This window comes from Hemiscyllium ocellatum, chromosome 16 (genome assembly GCF_020745735.1).
Source record: "Hemiscyllium ocellatum isolate sHemOce1 chromosome 16, sHemOce1.pat.X.cur, whole genome shotgun sequence".
In the NCBI taxonomy this organism is placed as follows: Eukaryota; Metazoa; Chordata; class Chondrichthyes; order Orectolobiformes; family Hemiscylliidae; genus Hemiscyllium; species Hemiscyllium ocellatum.
Genome location: NC_083416.1, coordinates 3289005 through 3313176, shown reverse-complemented (window position 1 = coordinate 3313176; position 24172 = coordinate 3289005). Strand labels below are relative to the sequence as shown.

The window sequence follows — 24172 nt, the reverse complement described above, 5'->3', positions numbered from 1 at the left end:
CTTTGTTTTCCTTGCTTGAAAGATGTGCCATTATGCGAAAAGTACGCTGGAAAATTTCTAAATGCAACCAGTAACTTTTATCCCCAGGTTTTAAAAGTGTTAGAGCCTATTAAGCTCGTTTTCATACTGGAATTTGACTTCTCGTAGCTGATGGTAATACTGGACAAGAGCAAAGTAAAGGCTCATCCAGGATCAAACATAGTTGAGCTTAAGATTGACCTGCGAATCCTTAAAGAAACCAGTACGTGGGTGGACATAAAAGCAGGCACTGCTGCGAAGTATATTATGCGGGTTAGAATTTTAAAATGGCTTTGATTGTTGCCAATTACTTGAACATTATTATTAAAGTGATTAGCCAGCATTTACAATTGAAAGGAAAGAAACATGAAATTGATGTATCACAGTTAGAACTACTTAACATGCAGTCGCAAATGGACAAACCTCGGAGAGGAGTAAAAAGAAAAAAATGAACAAAAAGATGAATTAGTAAGAGACGAAAGCAAAAGAAAAAGAGAAACAAAGTCTGAAAGCTTGAACTCGAGGGAGGGACACAGAAATTAGACAATATGATTAGGTTGAAGAGAAGATTAAGATAAAGGAAGAATGAAGAGATAGCAGTTCAGAGGATGACTTTGATTCTACCATGGCTCAATATTTTTTCACTCAAAATGGTTGATCCAAAGAAATACAATCAGATAAAGTTTCAACTTTTTGCTATTAAATTTTCAAAGGAATGAGTAGTTTAGAAATAAAACAACTTACATGTTCATCTTATTACACACAGTTGCAAGAAGCGTCAGAAAGATTGCATCAAATGTTAAACTCCTTGATGAGACCCTAACGTCAGGAATGATGGAGATAAAGGAGTCCTCTTGTTTTTGAATATATTAGGGACATTCCTAATGAGTCCACAGGACACTATTTTAAACTGATATACAGGCATCAGGTAAAAGGACCCTTTGAAATTAATGAAAGTAGAGTTTATAAACCAAAGGTAAAAGATTATCCCAACCTACATGTCAAATTTCCAGGGACATTTAACTAAAACTTGGGAGTTATCAAAAAGGCATTTGGAAGTTGCTTAGCAAACAAGGAAAGCTAGAAGAGATAGAAGGTGGGAAAGCATATGTTTTGTCAGGGAGATGTCAGTTTTGTTACCTGTCTCTGGTGAACCATTGAACGCAAAATTTACCAGATCTCAAACTAAAATGAAAGTTATGTGACATGTGTAGTAAGCATGCCAGATAGGAAAAGAACAGTGAGTGTGACATGTTAAAGTGATACTACGACTAGGAAGATAGAAAAAGAAGGTGTGTGTTTACACCATTGCTAATATTATGGAGGGAGATAAAAATAATACAGGAATCAAGAATGGAGCAGAAACTGAAAATTTGACAATTCCACCCGACAGTGTCCAGCTTCTATACCTTGACCTAGGGACAAAAATTAGGACCTTCTAATATTTGTACTTATTTCAGCTACAGAAAATACTTGATATGTGGGCTCAGGGGAATTAAAATTTCACACACAATTCGTTTGTTAAACCATTTGAGTTTTTAAAAAATATAGAACATGAAATGTTGAAGAAATGTCATAAAATTTCTTCATAACATTTCTCTGCCTTGAACACAATACTTCCCAGCATTCCAAAGTCTCTGAAACTGATAGCAATTAACAATTATGCCTGATGGAGAATTTGAATCTTGTGCAAAACTTTGAAAGGTATTATTCACATTAATTTACAGTTCTCATAACAAATTAGCAGGTTTGATAGCATGTCTGCCATTCTATCTGTTCCAACCGACACAATTCAAAGGAATGTAATTGTCTTATGCTTTGGCTAACAATCAATTTTCGCTTGGTTAAAGAACAGAAACTATCATGCATCCTACATATATATTTATGAGATACACACTTGCTTACTCAGCAAGTCGCCAAACATTCAGTTATTTATCGTATGTGAAACTTCTGTACTTCAGATATGAACTAGTTATCAATCTAAACATAATATTCTTGATAATTACATAGGAACTGAAACATAAATATATAGAACTGGAAATGACAAGTAGTGCAAACACTAGGATTTTAATCATTAAGTACATGAATCCCAATGGATATATTCTCCGGACAGTATTATCATAGACTGCATTATAAAAGAACTATCATGCATCAATTTCCTTCAAACTAGCACTGTTGAAAATTTAAATATTTCCTATTCCGCTTCCTGCCAGTTCCTCCATATCAGCCAAATATGATGGCAAGAAACCAAATTAACTGGAAAACAGAGTTAGCAGCCAAGTAAAAGAACACCACTAAATACAATGCTTCAGCAATTGTGACAGAGATTCTCTTAAATGTGACTAGCTGTAAATCTTAACCAAATAGTAACAAAAGACAAACCGCCAGTTTCTTATCAGAGATTTTCAAATATATTAAAGGCTCCCTGCTCACGTTTATTTTCTATATTAATAGATCTTGAGCATTTTCATAGGGCATCAAGTCAAACTGAAATTCTGCAGAATGCAACTGATTTATAGGTTTTATGTTTTGATCTTTCTATTAACAAAACTCAAGACGCAGCCTGCATGTGAAACATGCCTCTTAACTGTACATATTCCATCAGAACGCCCCCTCAACCTTCAACATTCTAGCGAATACAATCTAAGTTTGTCTAACATTTCCTGACAGCTAATACATTCAAATGCAGGCAACAACTTGGTAAATCTTTTTTGCATTCTCTCCAAAGCTCCCGAATCCTTTCTAGTGTTGTGGCCAGAACCGCACACAGTAGTCAAATGAGGTCAACTAAAAAATTGATACATCTGCAATGTGACCTGCCAACTTTTATTATCAAGGCCCCAGCCGATGAAGGCATGTCTTACACTTTCTTTACCATCTTATCCACTTGTATTGCCACTTTCATGGATCTATGGACTTACACCAAGATCATTCTGCATATCAATGCTCATATGGATCCTGTTATTTCCTATATACTTTCTTTTTGCATTTGATCTCACAATTTGCATCACCCCACACTGGTCCAGATTAAATTCTGCCTGTAACTTCTTCACTCAACTGATCTGTACTCTATTGTGTCCCTTAATACCTTTCTTTACTATCCACACCTCCACCATTCTTCTGCAAACTAATCAGACCACCATTCCAGGCCACCCAAATCATTCATATATAAACTCATGGGATCAGAGCTATGCTGATTGTTCAAATATTCCAGATAATTGAGACATGAACAATGTGAAAACACACACTAAGTAAGAGAAATGTATAATACGTATCACCCAGTGTAAAAAACATGCCTCGCACATCTCCTTTAAAAACTTTCCCCCTCACTTTAAAACTGTCTATACTAGTATTTGACATTTCCACCCTGGGGAAAAGACCCACACAGCACTGCTATACTTGATTTACAGTATAAATCACTTAAATAACCATGAAACTTTGCCTGAAATAAAACTTACGAACAGAGAGCCTTCTCGCTCACACCTGTAACTGACTACTCAGGCACTGCAGAACATTTTGGTATTTGAGGAGAAAATGACTCAAAATAGAATCAACTGTTGATACTTCATGTGGCCATTCGACTGAACAACAAATATATTTACGTGGAGGTAAGTACATTTAAAACTATAATAATTGGATAGAATAACATAGTAAACACTTGAGGTATGTAATTTTTGCTGGTTTATCAGGAGTGCCTGTTCATAACCTGCTGGATAAAACAACGTTTGCTGTATTACGAACACAAGTCCCAGCACTCACCTCCAGTCAGAAAACACCCCTCCACAACTACCCTGTCTACTATGACCTGATCTATCCAGTCGTATCCAGAGAATCTCGTCGGTGACTTTTCTTCCAATCCAGCACCATTAATTGTTATGGAGCTTGACTGCTCATGAATCTACATGTTATAAGCACACCCCTCCCCCCCCCCCCCCCATCAACACAAATTAATTTGCCAAAACAGAACTAACCAAAAATTCCTAGACTCAACCCTAAAACCATTATAATCACATCCTAAACCTCTCCAATGGGTTGCTGAAATTACAGGATATTTCTAGAAACGGAATTCACTCTTAAAACGTTTATGTAACTCATGACACCACAATGCTAGTTCAATAACTTTTTGAAGTGTACTGTTACCAAACCCCACTACTAAACCTCAATGCACAATCTTCAACATGGCTTCCTTTCACTGCAATTTATTGGACCTGAACAACAGAACTTCAAAGCATTGCTCAGCAATCCTCCTTCTGTGTGTCTTAAGTGTGTTCCAAATCACCTGATGCAACACAGACCAATTTCAGTGACTGCATAGTACATGGTTTAACAAAGCATTTTAGTTCATACAGTCCTTACAATCAACAGTGTGACACATAATTAATATTATGTAGATAATTACCAGTTCCATCCACAAGATGGACTGCAAAGTACTTCAGAGGTGGCAGGAAGGTTTCACAGCAAAGAATGGGAGAGAAAAAAACAGCTTTCAAGCCCAATGTCAAGCCAGCAAGGCTCAGGAAAATGTCACGTAGCAGTTAAAGGTAAGGCACTGAAAGCTTAAAACAGGACACTGAAGATGAAAAGAAAGATCATAATCAACTAAGATTATGGAGCAACAAGAATTTTGGGAATTCAGCTAGACAGTAAGAAACATTGCAAAATCTTAGGCAGACTTAAGCTTAATTGTTTCACCCTGTTTCTGGAAAGTGAAAGAAATTTTAAAAAAAGGAAATAGTGTTACATAAGATCTTCAAATATCTATGCAGTAACCTGTATGAAATTAAGACAGACGGAAGATGGAGAAGTTACTGTCACAAAGCCAACTACAGAGAACACAGGTTGAAGGAGTGTATAAGAATTGTAGAATTTAGTAGAGACAGGACATAACAAATTTAATATATATGACTTATATAATATTTAATAGTTAATGATGCAGCACAAGTAATTTGCACATGAAATCAATTCATTGAATCTAATAATATTTCAGTGTGCGCTTTCTATCAAATTATAAAGGAATACATAAATAAGGGAATAAAAGAAATTTTGGTCAAATGATGTTTGGAACAAAGTGCTGAATAAAAGCTTCAATAATTTTTTTATATATAGACTTGTTAAAGAATAACTGCCAAGTGATCAGTGCACCTTAACCAACACTTTCAAAATTTTATTTTGTTAAAATCAACTGCAGCAGTTCAGGACAGGAACTCACCACTGCCTTTTGAAGGATGAGTCAGGACAAACAATAAATACTGGCCAGCCACATCCCATGAATGAATTACGTTACATTTTACAAGTTTCAGCAACACCTACTGAACAATGCAGAACATTTCCAGAACCAGGATTTGGAGATCTTCCACTTATTATGAAAAACAAAATAATGGAGAGAAAGTATTGGTATTTTAAATACTGACGAAGGAACAATGGGGGTGAAATTGAAGAAAACAAAAACCTAGTAATTTCTTCACACACATATATTGTGTACAAGCATATTTTGTGCAAATTGAGCATGAATAATTTTAAGACACCTCATTGCGGGTCACAAAAGTACGGTTTCAATCGCCAAATTGAACAGGGGCAGAAAAAGAAAACTGCAGAACTTCATGATGATGTGACATTCAGTACATGTAGCACTGGTCTCTTTATTTAAGAATATAACTGCATCAGAAGCAGTTCAGATAAGATTCACTCAACTGATTTCTGGGATGAAGGGACTAAAAGGAAAGGATAGGCCTTTATCCGTCAGCGTTGAGAAGATTAAGAGGTGACCTTATTGAGACGTAAAGGATTCTGAGGGGATTGAAAGAGGGAATGCCGTGAGATTCTATAATCGGGGACTTTTTTTAAAAAAAAAAGGTGTCCTCTTTAGACTTGAGGAATAATCTTACCCTCTTAAAGGATCATTAGTATATGGAGCTCTCTTCACCAGAGAGGAGTGTAGGGTAAGTCATTATATAATTTTAGGAAAGCATTAGTGATTCTTCAATAAAAAGGGAGTCAAAACTTAGACAGTGAAGTACAGTCGAGACCACAACTTAATCAGAACAATAAACTAGAGGGGTCAACTCCTGTTCCAATTTCATATGGAATTACGTGATCACACAATCTTTTCTAAACTAGCCTTTCTGTAATTTGGCTGCACACTACACAGTAGTACCAAAAAATGTCAAGAAATATTCATTCCTTTCTTAGCGTCTTAAGAATTATACAGCACATTTTCAGTCCTTAGGAAAAACATTCCCACCTATATAAATTTGATGTGTAAGGATATCTATAATCACAGGTTATATTTCTATCAAATAATGGCTTTGACAATAGATAGACTGTTATTTTGACTTCATAAAAAATATTGCTTTTTCCATAATCATTGAAACAGTAAAATACAACTTAATATAAAACCAGATATTAAGATTATTGGACACTTATTATAAATGATTGGAATACCAGCAGACTCCAGCCCTTGCAACAAAACACTGAAGATGTAGTAATGCACCATTAATTACTACCAACAATGTTCAGATCGATGATTTGATATTAAGCGAGACATTTTTTATGCAGACTTCATCGATTATTTTTATGCGAAGGTAATAATCACTTACCTTTACTGATGGATTCAGTTTTACCATTAATTTGTCAATTAACGTGATAAATTGTCACCACTGACGCCTCAACAACTTATGGAGTTAACACTCAAAGCATTTAATTTTTAGAAGCCAAATGCTTATGAACCAAAGTTTAAAGATTCAGGGACAAATACAGTTCAACTTGATTTGGATTTATGCTAAAATCTCATAATAAAATATAAATGCTTCATTGTAAACAGAAATTCACAACTGCATTCCCTTTACATTTGTAAACCATGAAACATGTAATTAGGGTGGCAGAAATCTAGATGCCAGCCACCCAATTTTCTTTTTAAACGTATGACTGACTGCTTTTGCAAAGTTTTGGTTATTTATCAAATATTTCTCCCATTGTCCATGAATTTGCAAGGCAAAACAAGGAAAACAACACCCATGGATCCTGTTGTAACTGAAACTAGAGTTTCTGGTAAGCAAGTAAACCTATGCTAAGGAGCACAGGGAAGAAACACTGAGTGGAGATGCAAGACTGACAGGGGGTCAAAGAGAGAAGGTAGGAATAAAAAAAGAGAGTTTGAACAGGAAAATAAAGACACAGTCATATCAACTGTCAAAAAGTCAAACATGCCAGATTTTATTTTGAACACCAAATCTCAAATAGTGGGAGCTTTGAAAATGATTTCTGCTACCACGTGACAGAATAAAGTTTAAATGGATGATGTCACCTATGTGAAAATATGACTTATAACGTCAGGAAAACTGATTAAATACTGTCCACGCAAAAATAAAATCATATCTTAAAATAGATCCAAAAAGTAATGACTTAGAAAACGTCATAAGGTTTTCTGTATTTCTAACCTAGACTGATTTAATAGTGATGTCGCATTAATCAAAACTTGAACAAAGTGAGGTTCAAGTTCACAGTCAGGACTGTGCAAGAGCTACATCTAGCTGAAACACTAAGTCCAAAATTCAATAAGAGGTTAATTTATATGAATACATGTGCATTGAAAGAAAAGATTGCGTAGAAAAGTAGATTTAATTGCATCACATTTTTGAATAATGCATCAGAAGCAAAGATTATCCAGAAGGTCAGCTGGGAGAATCTTAAAACCAAATGATGTTTTCCAAGTCTAAGAAAAGCTGCAGCAGTTATAGCTTTTTGTTTATTAAGCAATTCTTAAAGAAGTTAGAGGTCACTCACCTGTACAGAATGAATGGTTAGATCACACAGCGAGCACAAGTAGGGGAACACTGCTGGCAAGAAACCATGGTAATCGTTTATGTTGTTCAATGAAGGAGATCCTCGTTTTCTCTCAAAGAGAGATCTCTCGTGTGTACGAGGAGAAGGAAGATGAGCAGCTCTTCCATAATCAGAATCAAATTTATTGAAATTGTGAGGGGGCTCAGAGAGGCACATTTCCTCTCTGGAGAAATCATCACTGCCTCTTAATCGCTCACGTTCATAGTCCTTCCGGTCATACCTAGCACTTGAGTCTCGAGAAGAATGACCGTGACTATATTCAACTACTGAGTCAAGACTGGAGTCACGACTTGCATAATTACGTTTCCTAAAGTGTCTTTCTTCCTCCCAATCATCATGAGAGGCTCTGTAGGAACGGTCATGTCGTGGAGAACCGTCACCCCTGTTGTATTTTGAAGCTGCTCCTTCATTAGCTCTTCTTCTCTTTATCTCCGTAAGAATTTCTGGCAAGGATTCAGGTGTAAGCTTATCTTCAGGATAGTGGCTCAGTTCATCCAAATCCCTGGATGAAAGACCAAACGCAGCTAGAATGTTACTGGCCCTGTCTGCATCAATCTGTTTCTGAACAGCATGAGATTGTTGATTCTGGTTTCTAACTCCAAACAAGGAAGGTAAGCTACTGCTAGCAGTATCGCTGTATCGTGATGGCCCACCAGCTGTAGACATCAAACCTTTAGATCTTTGTCCCACACCTTGCGGGCCAAAGTTCTGACCCTGTCCTGCACCATGAAGGCCATAATTCTGACCCTGTCCAGAATTTATTAAGCCAGCCAAGTGAGGATTGTGGCACAATGTCCCAAGAGCTGCCTGGATATTCAGAGGTGGACCTGCAGCGAGACCTCCAGCATCTGCATCGTGAAAACGACTCTTCCTCTTGGTACGCATTTGATTGCTCTGGCCTCTGCCAAAACTTGCCATTGTGGCACAAGAGAGAGTGTCTATTTCAATAGCGGTCAAAGCAGGCTAGGAGTTCTTTCTTGGTTAGTAGGAGTTCTAAAGAAGTTGTTTCACTGTCTAATTTGGTCTAAAAGATGGACGATTTCATAAACTACAGGGATGTAATTTCTCCAAGAATTTTGTCAGGCTGAAAGTTAAAAGAAAAACATTAGATCCAAGAATACGAAAGAATCGCAAGGATAGAGATTAGAGTCAGCTTCAAGTTCTAAAATTCAAAAATGATCTGTTGAAAGAAAGCAGCTTAAAAATAGAACTCAGTTCAATATTCATACAGATGTCCTCGCTTAAAGTTGTGGTTGTGTTCCTGAAAATTGTGACTTAAAGTGAAATGACTAGGTGAATCATAGGTTCCCATAGGAATCAATGGTAAAGTCAGAGTGACGTTCCTTTGGACATTTACTGCCCAGAAGAAAACAACATTCAAGTTGAAATGCTGACCATACTGTGCATTGTTGCTAAAATAACTTCAAAAAAAAATCACTACTCTAAAAGAAATTCAGAATTGTAAACACCCTGTACAACACATTATTAAAATGCATACTTTTAAAATTACACTCACCTGTATTTTTAGATTGATCAACCTCCACCTAGTGGCAGACAGTAGTCAGTGCAGGGAGCTGCACTAACTAACCTCAGCCATTTGATGGAGCCCTTTGGTACAGGTTTAGGACCACAGTCAGAAATGCACAGCCTCAAGGAGCAATCTGTGGGTTCGGGGGAAAAGGGAAAAAGGGGATGGGGAGAGGAAGGATGACAAGGAGGAGGAAGAGGCAGGGTCAAGGGAAGAGGGAGACCAGAAAAAGATCCAAAGTCAGAGTTTTTTTTGTGTATGAGGCAGGGTGGGGGTCAAGGACCAAGAAAATAAGAACTGTAATAAAATCACTCTGGAGACAGGGCCAGGGTAGTCAGGCTGGGAATGTGATCATAATGTGGAGAAGCAGGCCTTAAATATAAAGTGAAAGAGAAATTATTTTAAGCAGTGCAACTTTAAGCATGAACTTCCTGCACAGCTTTATATGATGAAATGTACAGTGTAACCCAATTTTACACTCTTAAAATTGGACTTTGAATAAAAAGCTATAAAACTTACCTTAAAAGGGTATTTTGCAAAAATATGATCAAGGGCAGAGCAAAATGAAAAAATGTATATGTAAAGTGTATGTAACACAATGGTGTACAAGGAACTTCAATAGATTAAATGTCAGTTACTCTAAATGTAGAAATAAAAGGCTTTAAATGCTACATTATTAGAAATTTGATAGTCGCATTCAAGCTTTTATATTCCAGGGCTTTCAGCTACCCCTCGAATGAATTAAGACTAACTTTTGAAATGTGTCATTCTAGACCTACAGTGTGAGTTATCAAGTACGTGAAGTATGTGCAGAAAAGGTAATAGATAATACTTCAATATTGGTATATAATGCACAGTGAACTTAAAAGCATAGATCTGAAAAATATATAAACTTCAACAAGTGTCATGGAAGACAGTTTTGGATGACAACGCAATTAATGAGAGAGATACGTTTGTTCAGAAATAATTCCACTATGTCAGCATTTTCCTTAACACTAAATCAGAAGCCTTTGGTGGTTTATTTCTTCAAAGAACTGGGAAGATGCATAATGTTTATATTGAGAAAATAACGAGTTGTACATGAAAAGACCAGAGACAAATGAAGTGAAGATACATGCTCCAATGGCTTTACAAAATTTCCACTGTAGCGTGCATTCATTTTCAAGCAACAAAATTGGTTTATTCAAAGCCAGTTTTAAAGTCACGACATAATTCCAATCTTCAAACAGTAAGTTACCAGCTGTCACGGCCATAGAAGATAAAGATTTCAAAGTTCAACCAGTTGGGCTTTGATTCCAAACAAAATCTAGTATGTAGGTGTGAGGCCAAAGGTGACAAGAAGCAGAAGTGCTGAGCTGAATCTGTAAGGACAGGTGAGATTTTTATTGAAAATACAATAAAGGTATCAGGCACTGAAACAATTAACAAAGTAAGTGATTATGATCTGGAGAATCAAGAAGATCCTTGATTTGGAGTAGTGGGTCAATATGGAAATACTATCAGCAAGACTATTAGCAGTAGAATGTATCACGAAGACACAAACTTAAAATTTTTCTAATGCATAGTGATGCAAAATTTAGACTATTTGTACATTCTGGGCTCACGATATTCAAGGGAAGATTAATTGGGCTGGGAAAGTTTCCAGAAAAGAGTAAGGAGGATAATTCCAGGACACTAAAAAGTGAATTATAAAGGAAGATCCAAATACTTGTTTTCATTCGAGAAAAGTTAAGACAAAATCCATTTTTAAAACGAATACAGGAATTAAATGAAAGGTGAGATGCAAGAAAGGTATTTAACCTAAATTAATAGCAATTATCTAAAAATACAAGTCTCGAGCAAGATATGAGATGACTAAGATTTGATTCCTTCATGCAGAAGGGTGGAAATATGATTTTAATTTTCAGATGTTTTCATTAGTTTCTTTAAAAATAGCTAAGCACAGATGAAGAGAATCAATATGAAGTGAAACATGGCCCATGCAGATCAAAAACAGGCATGCTTAAAAATACCTAACCTTGTATTTGGTATGATAGATGAATTCACAGCAACCAGGGTTGAGGTCCCTGACAATGAGAAAATTTAAACTTTTTTCTTCAAGAGATTAAACTGACTAAATGATGTGCGTGATACAATGTTAATGGAAGGAACATGTCTGATACCCTTTATCTTATGTTTTCTGATCTTACCACGGCCATGTGTTCTTAAAAAATAATTTTACATCACGACTTTTTAGGATGGATTGGGAAAGAGCAGCTTGTAACGAATCTCTGAATTTACACAGCAAAAAAAAAATCAGTTCTCTTACAGAATCTCATACAATCCAATTTAAGCAAACATCAATATACAAAGTGTAAAAAAAAGCACCACAGTACTGGACACACCGACTGATCTGATGGGAGGCATGTGCATTTCATACTGAACCGAATAACTATGCTCCCTTCTTAAAGATTAACTTTCCAGTGAAGGCAAATAAATTGTAATTGCGATTTGTAATAACATTCATTGTTGAGTTCAGAACATGTAATATTTTTCATCTTCAAATCAACTAAGTTTATTTCAACATCATGATGCATTCAAAATGATGACTGCAGTTCAAAAGTAATCCATTGGTTGAAAAACAATTTCTTTATCTGAGGTTACAGCAAAACAATGATGATAAGTATTTTATTTACATAGCATCTTTCATAATCTGAAAACTTTCCAACCAATTTTTGTACTGACTTTTAAATTGCAGCCACTGTTGCAGGAAACACGGCAACTCTTTTGCCCAATAATGACGTAGTATTCAGATATTTTAATGCTGACTTAGGAATACAAATTAGCCAGGTCATCACAGAAAGCGCCCTATCCTTCACTAAAATAGTGGTGCAAAAATATTGATAACAAGGAGCTCTTGTGGTGCAATAATATCGATCCTATCTCCGAGTCAAGAGACCTGGGTTCAAGTCCCACCTACTCCAGAGGTGTGTAATTGTACTCCCGAACAGTTTCATTAGAAAATACTTTTAAAATTCCCATGTCTACCTGAGTAGGTAGGTAGAGCCTCAGATCAACAGCACACCTGAAAACAACACTTCTGACACGTCACTGCCCCAGCACTAAAGGATCAACATTGACTTTTGCGCCCCGGTCTATGGATGAGGCTTGAATTCACAAGCACACATTAAGTTAGACCAACACTTTATTCTTTGGTAGGACTTTTTAAAAATTATTTCTGTGATAATGTGTCTCAACTGAGCATATTTGTGACATAAATGCCATTAATTTGATCCTACTGATTTTAGTCATTTTGGTTAAATACGTGAAAGAAAGAACCGCCACTCATTCAAAGATAACATAAGAAAAGCATACAGAATGCAGGTGAATTTGCCTGGGGTTAGGCAAGCTTCAGTAACTTTACTGCTAAAATGTGTGCCCAAGGTCTGGCCACAGAATGAAAGTCTCTAAGGAAAGTAGCAATCTCTTCAATTCCCCTACCCCAACCACGTGATAAATGCTAGACTTTTGTTTAAATTCATGCTTAAAATGAAACAGGTTTCATTAACTATAAAGGAATCAATTGGGTTGTCTGAACCTCCAATTCTAAGATTGTAGATCTATGAAGCAGCAATCATTCAAATTGACCTAGGAGGAACTTATGCAAGGAGTGCTCTCAAATTGGTTTCATTTCTCGGTTTGACTGGCGCAGTGTTCTCCCACTTTGAAGAATGATTCAATGTCTCAAGTAAGTGCTGGAATTTTATCCAACTCAGCAAAATATGAGCAATCTCAAATAGCAGATTAAAGTATGCAAAAAATTATTGTATGTATACAATGTTGTATGTTTGCTAGAATTTGGAAGGATTTAGCAAAACTCAGCAGATCCATGCAACTTGCAGAACCAATGAATGCTTTACAACAATGGATGGAGTGCAAAGGCAATATTTAAATATAGATATATAATATATAGCAAAATACTGCAGCTGCATAAGTTTGAAACAATATCAGAAAAAGTTGGAAACACCCAGCAGGTCAATCAGCATCCGTGGAGAAAACAGATACTTTTCAGGTGTGCACCCTTCTGGATAACTGAAAAAGAAGATGACAAGTATATTAATACAGTCAGAAAGAGGGAAGGATATATATAAAAATGACAAACTCAAGTGGAATTAGAGTGTAATGATTAAACAATTAACTCCTAGTCAAGTGTCAAAACAACGTACGAGAGAAATAAAAAAGAAAAATAACTCCCATAAATGGTCAAGGAAGTGAGATGTTTGAGGAAAGTGCAAGAAAACGAGAGATTTCAAAATCCCAGAGGTAGTTATGAAGACTGTGCAAAAATTTGAAAAGGAAAATATAACTAAAATTCTGAAGTTACTGAAATCAGTTCTCAGACCAGAACCTTAGAGAATGCATAGAATAAACAGATTATTGTTCCATACAGCAATCTGGAACAAGACAGAAGGCTAATGACAGAGGTCATAGTGGAAGGAAGAGGAACATTAGGCAGTTAAGTGATTAACATTAGGCAGTTCTGAGTCACATACACAGACAAAAGGAGATACTTAGCAGGGCAGTCAACTGGTCTACATTCATCCTCCCAGTGCAGAGGCCACTGCGCCCTACACAGCAATTTACAAGAAACTCAAATTTAATATTCCACAGAAGTTCTGACAACACTATGGAAAGTGGTAACCAGATAGGTATCTCCTCTCCTAAATACATATAGGGAAGTGCCAACAGAATAAAAGTAGGTCCATCATGTCTACTACTCAAGAACACTACTTCAACCTTTGTCAATTCTGTTATTCAGATCTTCAAAAAACATCCATTAATTTCTCAAAAACAATTTCTCATTCATAAATCCATGCTATGTCCAAACAGTTCATTATTATCCAAAAGTCATTTTCCATGCTACTGATGAAAGACTAACAGGTCTTCTAGTTCCTCACTTTCTCTCCCTTCCCTTTTAAAGAGTTTTGTGAAATTTACTATCTTACCTTCTTCAGGAACCAGTTAAAAAAAAACACTCTGGGGAAGAGATTAATAGGTCCCAATGACTTAATATCTGTTTCCAATTAATGTTTCCAACACTTTCAACTAATACCAATTTCATTCAATTCCTTATTCTTCTTACTCCCTTGGAATCTACAATTCTGGGATGTTTCTGCATTGTATATTCCATAGACAAAATAGGCAAAGTAAATTTGGCTTTTCTGCCATTTCTCAAATTCCATCTTAAAAACTCTTGCATTGGACCCACATTCATTTTAGACAAATATTTCCTTTTTACATACCTGCCGAAGCATTCACTGTTCATTTTTAAGTTTTGTTTTGCTAGTTTTCATTCATATTCTTTTCTCCCTTTATCAGTTTCTTGGCTTTCCTTTACTATATTCTAAAAATCCTCAGCTTTATTACTATTTCTGGCAACTTCATTAGTCTTTTTTTAAAAGATCTACAGTTCTGAACTTTGTTTGCAACAGTGGAATGATATACTTAGGGCTTTGAAAGAATGTAGATCTGCTTATAAACTATCTAATAGTCCTTGAAAGACTATCCATTACCTACGTAATATATTGTGCCTATGAGTCAATTTGCCCCTCATACTTTCATAATTTCTTTTGTTCAAGCTTAACACCCTGGTTTCAGAACAAACTACCTCACTTTCAAAAAATGTAAAATTCTGTTGTTTTTGGTCACGTACATGTTGAAATTACTCTGACATATACAGAGAGACTGTGTAACAGAAGATAAGAACTGATAGATTGTCTCTTGATTGATTGATTGAGACTGGAGAGGGCAGTCAGAACAATGCTGATTAGATTACAGGCTGAATATTAAGAACTTCGGTGCAAAAGATCATGATCAAACAATGTCTAAGTGAGACACAGAAGGAAATAGAATCATTACAGGAGACAGGGTGGGGAGAAGAATATTCCTCAAAGTTGTAGAAATAAGTGAGCTTACAAAAGAGATTTTTGGAAAACAGTAAACATTTTGATGTGTTTTATATTTCGGTTTCTCAGTAAACTGCAACTAATCGTGGTATGGACCACTGCATGGAGCACTCCAGATGGCTGCAACACGCAGCACGGGAACATCAGATCTAAGGGAAAAAATTTTTGACGGAAGACATCATTGCTGGTTCTCTCATTGAATGTTTGAAAAATACAGTTTTAACTGAATAAGAACAGTATACAAATATATCAAGAAATTACCATATGAAGATGCTAATGCATGGTTGATGGGATTGATAAAACACTGGAATCTAAGACAATCTGTTTTGAGGCACTGCCTACAATCAGGAGGCTAATGTCAGAAAGGATATAAAGCCAATAATAGCATTACAACTGTTTTGAGTCATTGATACCCAACGTATAGGATATAGACAGAACATCCTCCATATTAGAACTGCTGTAAGAGACAGGGTGAGAAGAATAATATTCTGATCAGTTGTGGTAGCCAGTGCATTCAGATGAGAGGATTATGGAAATCCCACCACCACAGATAAATAGAAAACCAGGAGGGACAGAGACGTAGTACGAAATGTGCTAAGGTGTAAGAGATGAGTGGAAACCAAAATCATAGCGATCAAAATTAAATGGACAATGAGAAGCAACATTAATCATCAGCATCGTGGAAATGGCAATCTGGAAGTGGGCTGAAGCAAAACATACGCCACAACCTTAAAAAAAAGTCTGAAGTTAGGACATGCACCTATCTTTTCCCTGGAAGTGAGTGAAGTGAAAAGAGAAATTGTTAAAAGTGAGAAATCATTGCTTGGTGAAGGATGATAGATGGGAGTTTTTCTGGAGCACAAAGAAGAGATGATGGCATGGCTATCAGTTCTCCTCAGGGATAATGACTGTAGGTTCACAGTTAAATTATAGGTGAAAGAAATCTTATATTATTGAAGTATAAAATGCCAATAGCATTGTCCTGGATGCAGAACAAAGAAATCAGCATCTCTTAGAAGACACTGAAAATGACCAGATTCTGTCAAGACAGACATACTTTATCGCACAAGGAGTAGTTTGCCATGAATAAGTAGTTCACAAAGCTATAATTTGTGACATCATATAAAGCTAATGAAGGACACCAGTAGGGCAAAGTTCCTCATCAACAAACAATCTCAAAAGAAGACCTGTTAAATTATACAATTATGTGAAAAGTTTAAGTGAAGTAAAAGAGGACATGACTTTCAAACTGGATGCTAATTTGTTCATTATGTAAGTTGAGTACTTACTAAGGTAAATAATTTGAATACTATTTTTCTCAGGTAGAAATGAGTACAGCATTTAGCCACAGGATCATCTTAAGGCAATCCATGGCAATATATAGCAGTTGATCTCTCTAACTTGAACAGCAATTATGTTGTTTTACAAAAACCTTTCAAACATTTACAAGTTAAGCATTCACTGGAAGTCACTTTCATTCTTCAGATCTGCCATATTTTCTGCAGAATATTTAGGTCAGTTAGAAATACAATCAAAACTGTTTTCTATTGAGATAAGTATTTGTAGCAACGTATTCCCTTTTTAAAGTCAGATTTCAACTGATTATTATCTTTATTTCAGAATTAAAATATTTTTGAATATGCAGATGCAGTGTTTCAGAGAATTTTTATAATAATGCAACTCATTTCAGCCTACCAGCTGCATGACTCAACAGCTAGATTTTGCTCACTGCATTTGATAGTTTTCCATTTATTTATAGTCTGGACTTCAAAAAACTCATGCCCTCTAAGATTATTAAGAATATTCCAAGTCACCATAGGAACTTTTAAAATAATACATTGGAATTTCAACAGGAGCAATTTTACAACTTATGCCATTTAATGAAGAAAACAAGTTCTTTGAAAGTTTAGCTCCTTTTTTATAAATTTAAAAAGATATCTTCCAACTTGTTAAAATTATTTGTTCTTTTTATCCAATGTGAACCATCACTATTTTCAATTTCAATCAAGATCTCAAACTACTTCAGCTGCATGCACCCCAGAAAAGCCCTCATTTTTGGCATCGTAGCCTGAAAGCAATCATTCCTGATTATGCTTCAATACGCAGTTTGCAATTTTTTCCTGCAGGTGGGAAGGCTTTAATTGGAACATTCACTGAATGGCATACAACCTGCAAGTTTCCAGTTTTAACGTATTTCCTTTTAAAAATGCCCTGACCTGCACTGTCAGTTAGCCAATGAAGTACATGTGAACCATTTTTTACTGCCTCACCATAACTCTGAGTCGTTTTTTTGGATGAGGTACTAGATATATAGTCAGCACATAATGTGTTGCCCAAAACCTTTCAGAGATTTAGAGGAGCAAAGCTCTTAACAACAACCCCAAACAAAGGGACAATGGAGTGACTTAGCAAATGAACAGATATAAAAATAACAGCCCCCATCATATATTTTTGATAAATCAAGATATCTCAAGAGGAATTCCCTCATGCTTTCTCTCAACAATGAGATAGAGATCAGTTTTGACAAAATATATAGAATTCTGAAAATTTACTAAGGTAAACAAACTTGTTTTTCAAAAATACATTACAACAAATGGCTCTCTTGCCAACATACAAAAAAGCTTAAAAATATAGCAGATACACAAGGTGGGTGTACCGTTAAAGATTTCAATCCATGGGACAACTCAAATGTTCTTCACCTACATCCATGATTTAGTATGCAGTCAACTTTATAATCCATCTTTCAAATAATGCAAAATTTTCTGATCTTCTATTAATTAAATTTTAATCTCCTTAAATGGAAATGAAAATTTGGCACATGAAATCTAAATCAGACAATGGATTTATTAAGTCTACAATTCAATCAGTTGTTTGTAGCATTCTATGTTTATTCAATTTGAAAGCTATTGATTTTAAATACCTTGATCAAATCTATTCAGACTTCACTGCTCTAAGCTTTTCCAGGTTCTACACATAACACTTAATTCTTCATTGTGGAAATATTCTAGTAAATCTGTTCCAGCTTCTGCAGAGAATTCATGTCCTTCCTAAAGTAGGATGCATGATTGGAAAGGATACTCCAGCTGTTGTTACACTGAGTCACACTTGTTCAAGCAAGAGAATACAATCATTCACATTTCAGACGTCCAGCAACACCAACAAGTGCTAGTGGGTAAACACAGCATAGCCAGATAGCTTCTTCAGTCCGACCTCAACTTAATTAAAGAAGGCAATGATATAGCAATAATATCATTGGACTACTAATCCAAAACCACAAGTTAATGATTGGGACATTTATTCAGATAGTGAAAGTGAAATTTGATTTGAGCGACATTTGAATTGAATAAAATTTAGCATTGAAAGCAGAACAAATGGCGACCATGTAACTACTGCCTTTAGTCATTGAAAACCCAGCTGGTTCACAAATAGCCTTTAGAGAATTAGGTCTGCCATCATTTTCTGACCTACATATGACTAGAAACACACATCAATACAACTGAATATCGAATGCCCACTCAATTGTATCGCTACAAGCGCAGGGAAAAAATAAGGACATACCATCTGGCCTGGACCTAGTCACCAGAAACAATTTCAAAACAGCCATGTGTACACTTCAAAATACTCTTTGTCAACATCCCTTGGCTTGTGCCAAAATCAGAGCTGTCCCACCAACCAGTCAAGCAACTAGACATGGTCACACACTCAGAAAAATATCAACTGATAATGTTGCAACCAACACCATCATGGGTACATCTTGTTCCACCTGAAGAGGTGACAGTCCAATGGTATTCAATCAGAGTTGCACTGAGAGCAGTGAACATTGATTCCAGACCCCATGGCACTCGATCAAAGATGGATAAGGAAATCTCTTACTGATTACTACCTATCTCAGCTGATGAATTGGCTCTCCTCCATTTTGAAAACCCTTTGGTGGAAGCATGGAGGATGGCAAAAGTACATAATGTAATCTAGACGGAGGACGTCAATGCCCACCACCAAAAGTGGCTTGGTTGCATCACCAATAATTGGGCTCACAGAAACCTAAAGGGCACAACTACTAAACTGCATCTGCAGCAGGTAGTAAAGAAACCAAAAAGTAATAATCTATTCGAGGTGAACTTCTAAATTGGAGAAAGGCCAATTTTGACAGTATTAGGCAAGAACCTTCAAAAGATGATTGGAGGCAGATGTTCGCAGGTAAAGGAATGGCTGGAAAATGGGAAGCCTTCAGAAATGAGATAACAAGAATCCAGAGAAAGTATATTCCTGTCAGGGTGAAAGGGAAGGCTGGTAGGTATAGGGAATGTTGGATGACTAAAGAAATTGAGGGTTTGATTAAGAAAAAGAAGGAAGCATATGTAAGGTATGGACAGGATAGATCGAGTGAATCCTTAGAACAGTATAAAGGACGTAGGAGTATACTTAAGAGGGAAAACAGGGACGTGAGATAGCTTTGGCAAATAGAATTAAGGAGAATCCAAAGGGTTTTTACAAATATATTAAGAACAAAAGGGTAACTAGGGAGAGAATAGGGCCCCTCAAAGATCAGCAAGGTGTCCTTTGTGTGGAGCCACAGAAAATGGTGGAGATACTAAATGAATATTTTGCATCAGTATTTACTGTGGAAAAGGATATGGAAGATATAGACTATAGGGAAAGATGGTGACACCTTGCAAAATGTCCAGATTACAGAGGAGGAAGTGCTTCATGTCTTGAAATGGTTAAAGGTAGATAAATCCCCAGGACCTGATCAGAGAACTCTGTGGGAAGCTAGAGAAGAGATTGCTGGGCCTCTTGCTGAGATATTTGTAGTCCCAGGTGAGATGCCTGAAGACTGGAGGTTGGCAAATGTGGTGCCACTGTTTAAGGGCGGTAAAGAGAAGCCATGGAATTATAGACCGGTGAGACTGACCTCAGTGGTGGGCAGGCTGTTGGAGGGAATCCTGAGAGACAGGATGTACATGTATTTGGAAAGGCAAGGACTGATTAGGGATAGTCAATGTGGCTTTGTGCGTGGGAAATCATGTCTCACAAACTTGATTGAGTTTTTTTGAAGTCGTAACAAAGAAGATTGATGAGGGCAGAGCAGTAGATGTGATCTATTTGGGCTTCAGTAAAGCATTCGACAAGGTTCCCCATGGGAGACTGATTAGCAAGGTTAGATCTCATGGAATACAGGGAGAACTAGTCATTTGGATACAGAACTGGCTCAAAGGTAGAAGACGGAGGGTGGTGGTGGAGGGTTGTTTTCCAGACTGGAGGCCTGTGACCAGTGGAGTTCCACAAGGATCGGGGCTGGGCCCCCTACTTTTTGTCATTTACGTAAATGATTTGGATGCAAACATAAGAGGTACAGTTAGTAAGTTTGCAGATGACATCAAAATTGGAGGTGTAGTGGGCAGCAAAGAGGGTTACCTCAGATTACAACAGGATCTGGACCAGATGGGCCAATGGGCTGAGAAGTGGCAGATGGAGTTTAATTCAGATAAATGCGAGGTGCTGCATTTTGGGAAAGCAAATCTTAGCAGGACTTATACAGTTAATGGTAAGGCCCTAGGGATTGTTGCTAAACAAAGAGACCTTGGAGTGCAGGTTCATAGCTCCTTGTAAGTGGAGTTGCAGGTCGATAGAATAGTGAAGAAAGCATTTCTTTATTTACTCTGTACTCAGAGTATTGAGTACAGGAGTTGGGAGGTCATGTTGCGGCTGTACAGGACATTGGTTAGGCCACTGTTGGAATACTGTGTGCAATTCTGGTTTCCTTCCTATCGGAAAGATGTTGTGAAACTTGAAAGGGATCAGAAAAGATTTACAAGGACGTTGCCAGGGTTGGAGGATTCAAGCTACAGGGAGAGGCTGAACAGGCTGGGGCAGTTTTCCCTGGAGTGTCAGAGGCTGAGGGGTGACCTTATAAAAGCCTACAAAATTATGAGGGGCACGGATAGGATAAATAGACAAAGTCTTTTCCCTGGGGTCGGAAAGTCCAGAACTAGAGGGCGCAGGTTTAGGAGGAGAGGGTAAAGATATAAAAGAGACCTAAGGGGCAACTTTTTCATGCAGAGGGTGGTACGTGTATGGAATGAGCTGCCAGAGGATGTGGTGGAGGCTGGTACAATTGCAACATTTAAGAGGCATTTGGATGGGTATATGAATAGGAAGGGTTTGGAAGGATATGCGCCGGGTGCTGGCAGGTGGGACTAAATTGGGTTGGGATATCTGGTCAATGCTGTACATCTCCATGACCCGTCATAGATACGTCTGCCTATCACTGTTTATATAGAGTCAACACTGACAAGTCCCTTCGGAGATGAATTTCCATTTTTACATCAATAAGACCCTTCACTAATGCTGTGCTACATGGAACAGACTTCAATAATATATAGCAACTCAAAATTAGGTATGTGGAGAGGCATTGTGGACGATCATCAGCAACAATTCAGACCGTCAAAATCGCATTCAGTCACAAGCAAGTAATCAAATTGAAGTTTGATTATTCTGCCACATCCAATCTTGGCTAGTAGTGGACAATTAAACAGCCAATAGAAGGAGGATTTACAAATACCAACATCCTGTCTTCAACCAAGAGTGCTGAGCTGCTAATTAATTTCAGTCTCTTTTTTTTTACAAAAATGAACTATTTGCCTCATCAACCTATTCAGAGATGTTGTTACATACCCCTAGAACATCTGGAACTTGAATCAGGGCTTTCTGATCCAAAGGTATGACCACTACACCTGTACCAGAAGAAGGTCCCCTCTAATGGTGCCCAGAATCAAAGATGACATACAGAGGAACCTTGATTATCTGAAGTACACAGACAGGGAGTATTTTGTTCGGTTAATTGAATGCCAATAATCGAATAATGGATAACACAGCTAGCCAAGCATCGAGACCTTGCGATCTTGTTTGGATAACCCAGAAGTTGGTTAATCGAATGCTGGATAATCAAGATTCCTCTGTACTTTGCAACTAAATCCATTCACTCCATGTGATACCAAGATTTAGCTGAAGACATTAAATACTGCAAAGGCAATGGACCCTGACAACACTGAGCAACAATACAGAAGACTTCTGCTCAAGAACCAGCAGAGCCTGTAACTAAGTATGGCTAACAGACCAGAACATTCCCGACGATGTGGAACATTACCCATGCACGTAATACAGAAAAAGCAGAACAAACCACTGGGCCAATAACCGCCCTATGAGTCTATTCTCAATCAACTGATGGACAGAGACATTGACAGTGCTATCAAGCAAATTTGCAAAGGAATAACCTGCTCATTAACACTCAATCTGATTTTTGTCTGGCCGGTCAGCTCCTGACTTCAGTCTTGATCTAAACAATGACTACAGAATTGAACTCCAAAGAGAATTGCGACTGACTGCTCGACCTCAAGACCTCATTTGAATGATAACAGCATCAAGTGCATTAGCAAAAATGAAATCGATAGGAATCAAAGGAAAGTTCTCAGTTGGTTGAAGTTATACCAGCACAAAGGAAAGTAGTTGTGGCTGCTGGAGATCAATTACCTTGTCCCTAAAACAGCACTGAAGGATTTACTCAGTATAGAGTCCTGTGCCCAGCTACTTTCTGACGCTTCATCAATGACTTCCTTTCCTTCCATCACAAAGTTGGAAACAGGGATTTTGCATAACATTCAGCTCCACTGATGACTCCTCAGGCACTGAAGCAATGTGTTCACGTGCAACAAGACACAGATAATGTCTAGCCTGACAGATAAAGTGCCCAAGTAATATTCACACCAGGCAAGAGCCAATCAATAACCACCTCCAACAAGAAAGAATCTAACCATTGCTTCATATCAGACTATAGCATTATCAGTGCTGAATTCCCCCACTATCAATATCCAGGAGTTTACAACTGACTAGATATTGAACTGGGAGAAAGTGAGGATTGCAGACGCTGGAGATCAGAGCTGAAAAATGCGTTGCTGGAAAAGCACAGCAGGTCAGGCAGCATCCAAGGAGCAGGAGAATCGATGTTTCGGGCATAAGCCCTTCTTCAGGAAGGCCTGAAATGTTGATTCTTCGGCTCCTTGGATGCTGCCTGACCTGCTGTGCTTTTCCAGCAACACATTTTTCAGATATTGAACTGGACCAACCATCTACATACTGCAGGTATAAGAGCCAGTCATAGGCTGGGAATTATGCAGTAACTCACCTCTGATCTCCCCAGTGTCAGTTCACCATCTACAAGTCCCAAGTCAAGGTCGATGGCAACTGTCACTTCAGTTGCTATGAAGCAACAGTTAAAAGCAAACATCATCACAATTTTGAACTCGCTCTGCATTCCTTCATTGCCACCTGGTCAAAATTGTGAACTCCCTAACAGAACTGTGGATAACTCTACATCCCAAACATTACAGTGGTTCAACAAAGCAGCTCGCTACCTTCCCCTGGGCAATCTGGTATGAGCAACAAACGCTCATGGTGAATAGAGAAAAAAGTTAATCAGATTTTACCAAGTTAAAAATCACACAACATCATCTTATAATCCAACAGGTTTATTTGGAAGCATCCAAACAATGAAATGATCCAATGTTTTGGGATATAAAACAGTTAAGGGGAGAAAACAAAGAGCACCCACAAGTAAAGACTGCCAGCAGAATAGCTCTCTGAAAGGTACCTATCCATATGAAATTTGTGTAGCAGAAGACCGAAGCTGACCTAGAGAAACCTAAAGAGAAAGCTCAACATCTAAAAATGACAACTGGGTTTGAAACCGATTTGCCCTCAATTTAAGAGGGAATTTACTGGACTAGTATTGTAGAGTGGGAGGTAAAAGATAGGTTTAAGAGAAAGGGGTTGTAAATAGTTG

General features: G+C 37.3%; 1 protein-coding gene across 1 annotated transcript in view; it reads right to left on the bottom strand.

Moving 5' to 3' along the window:
* Positions 1 to 24172, bottom strand: part of LOC132823320 (matrin-3-like) — a 92932-nt gene that overhangs the window by 61047 nt on the left and 7713 nt on the right. The window contains exon 2 of the mRNA XM_060837006.1: positions 7801 to 8944. Coding sequence (XP_060692989.1) covers positions 7801 to 8778 — 978 coding nt within the window. The 5' untranslated portion in view covers positions 8779 to 8944. The remainder of the gene's footprint in view (positions 1 to 7800; positions 8945 to 24172) is intronic.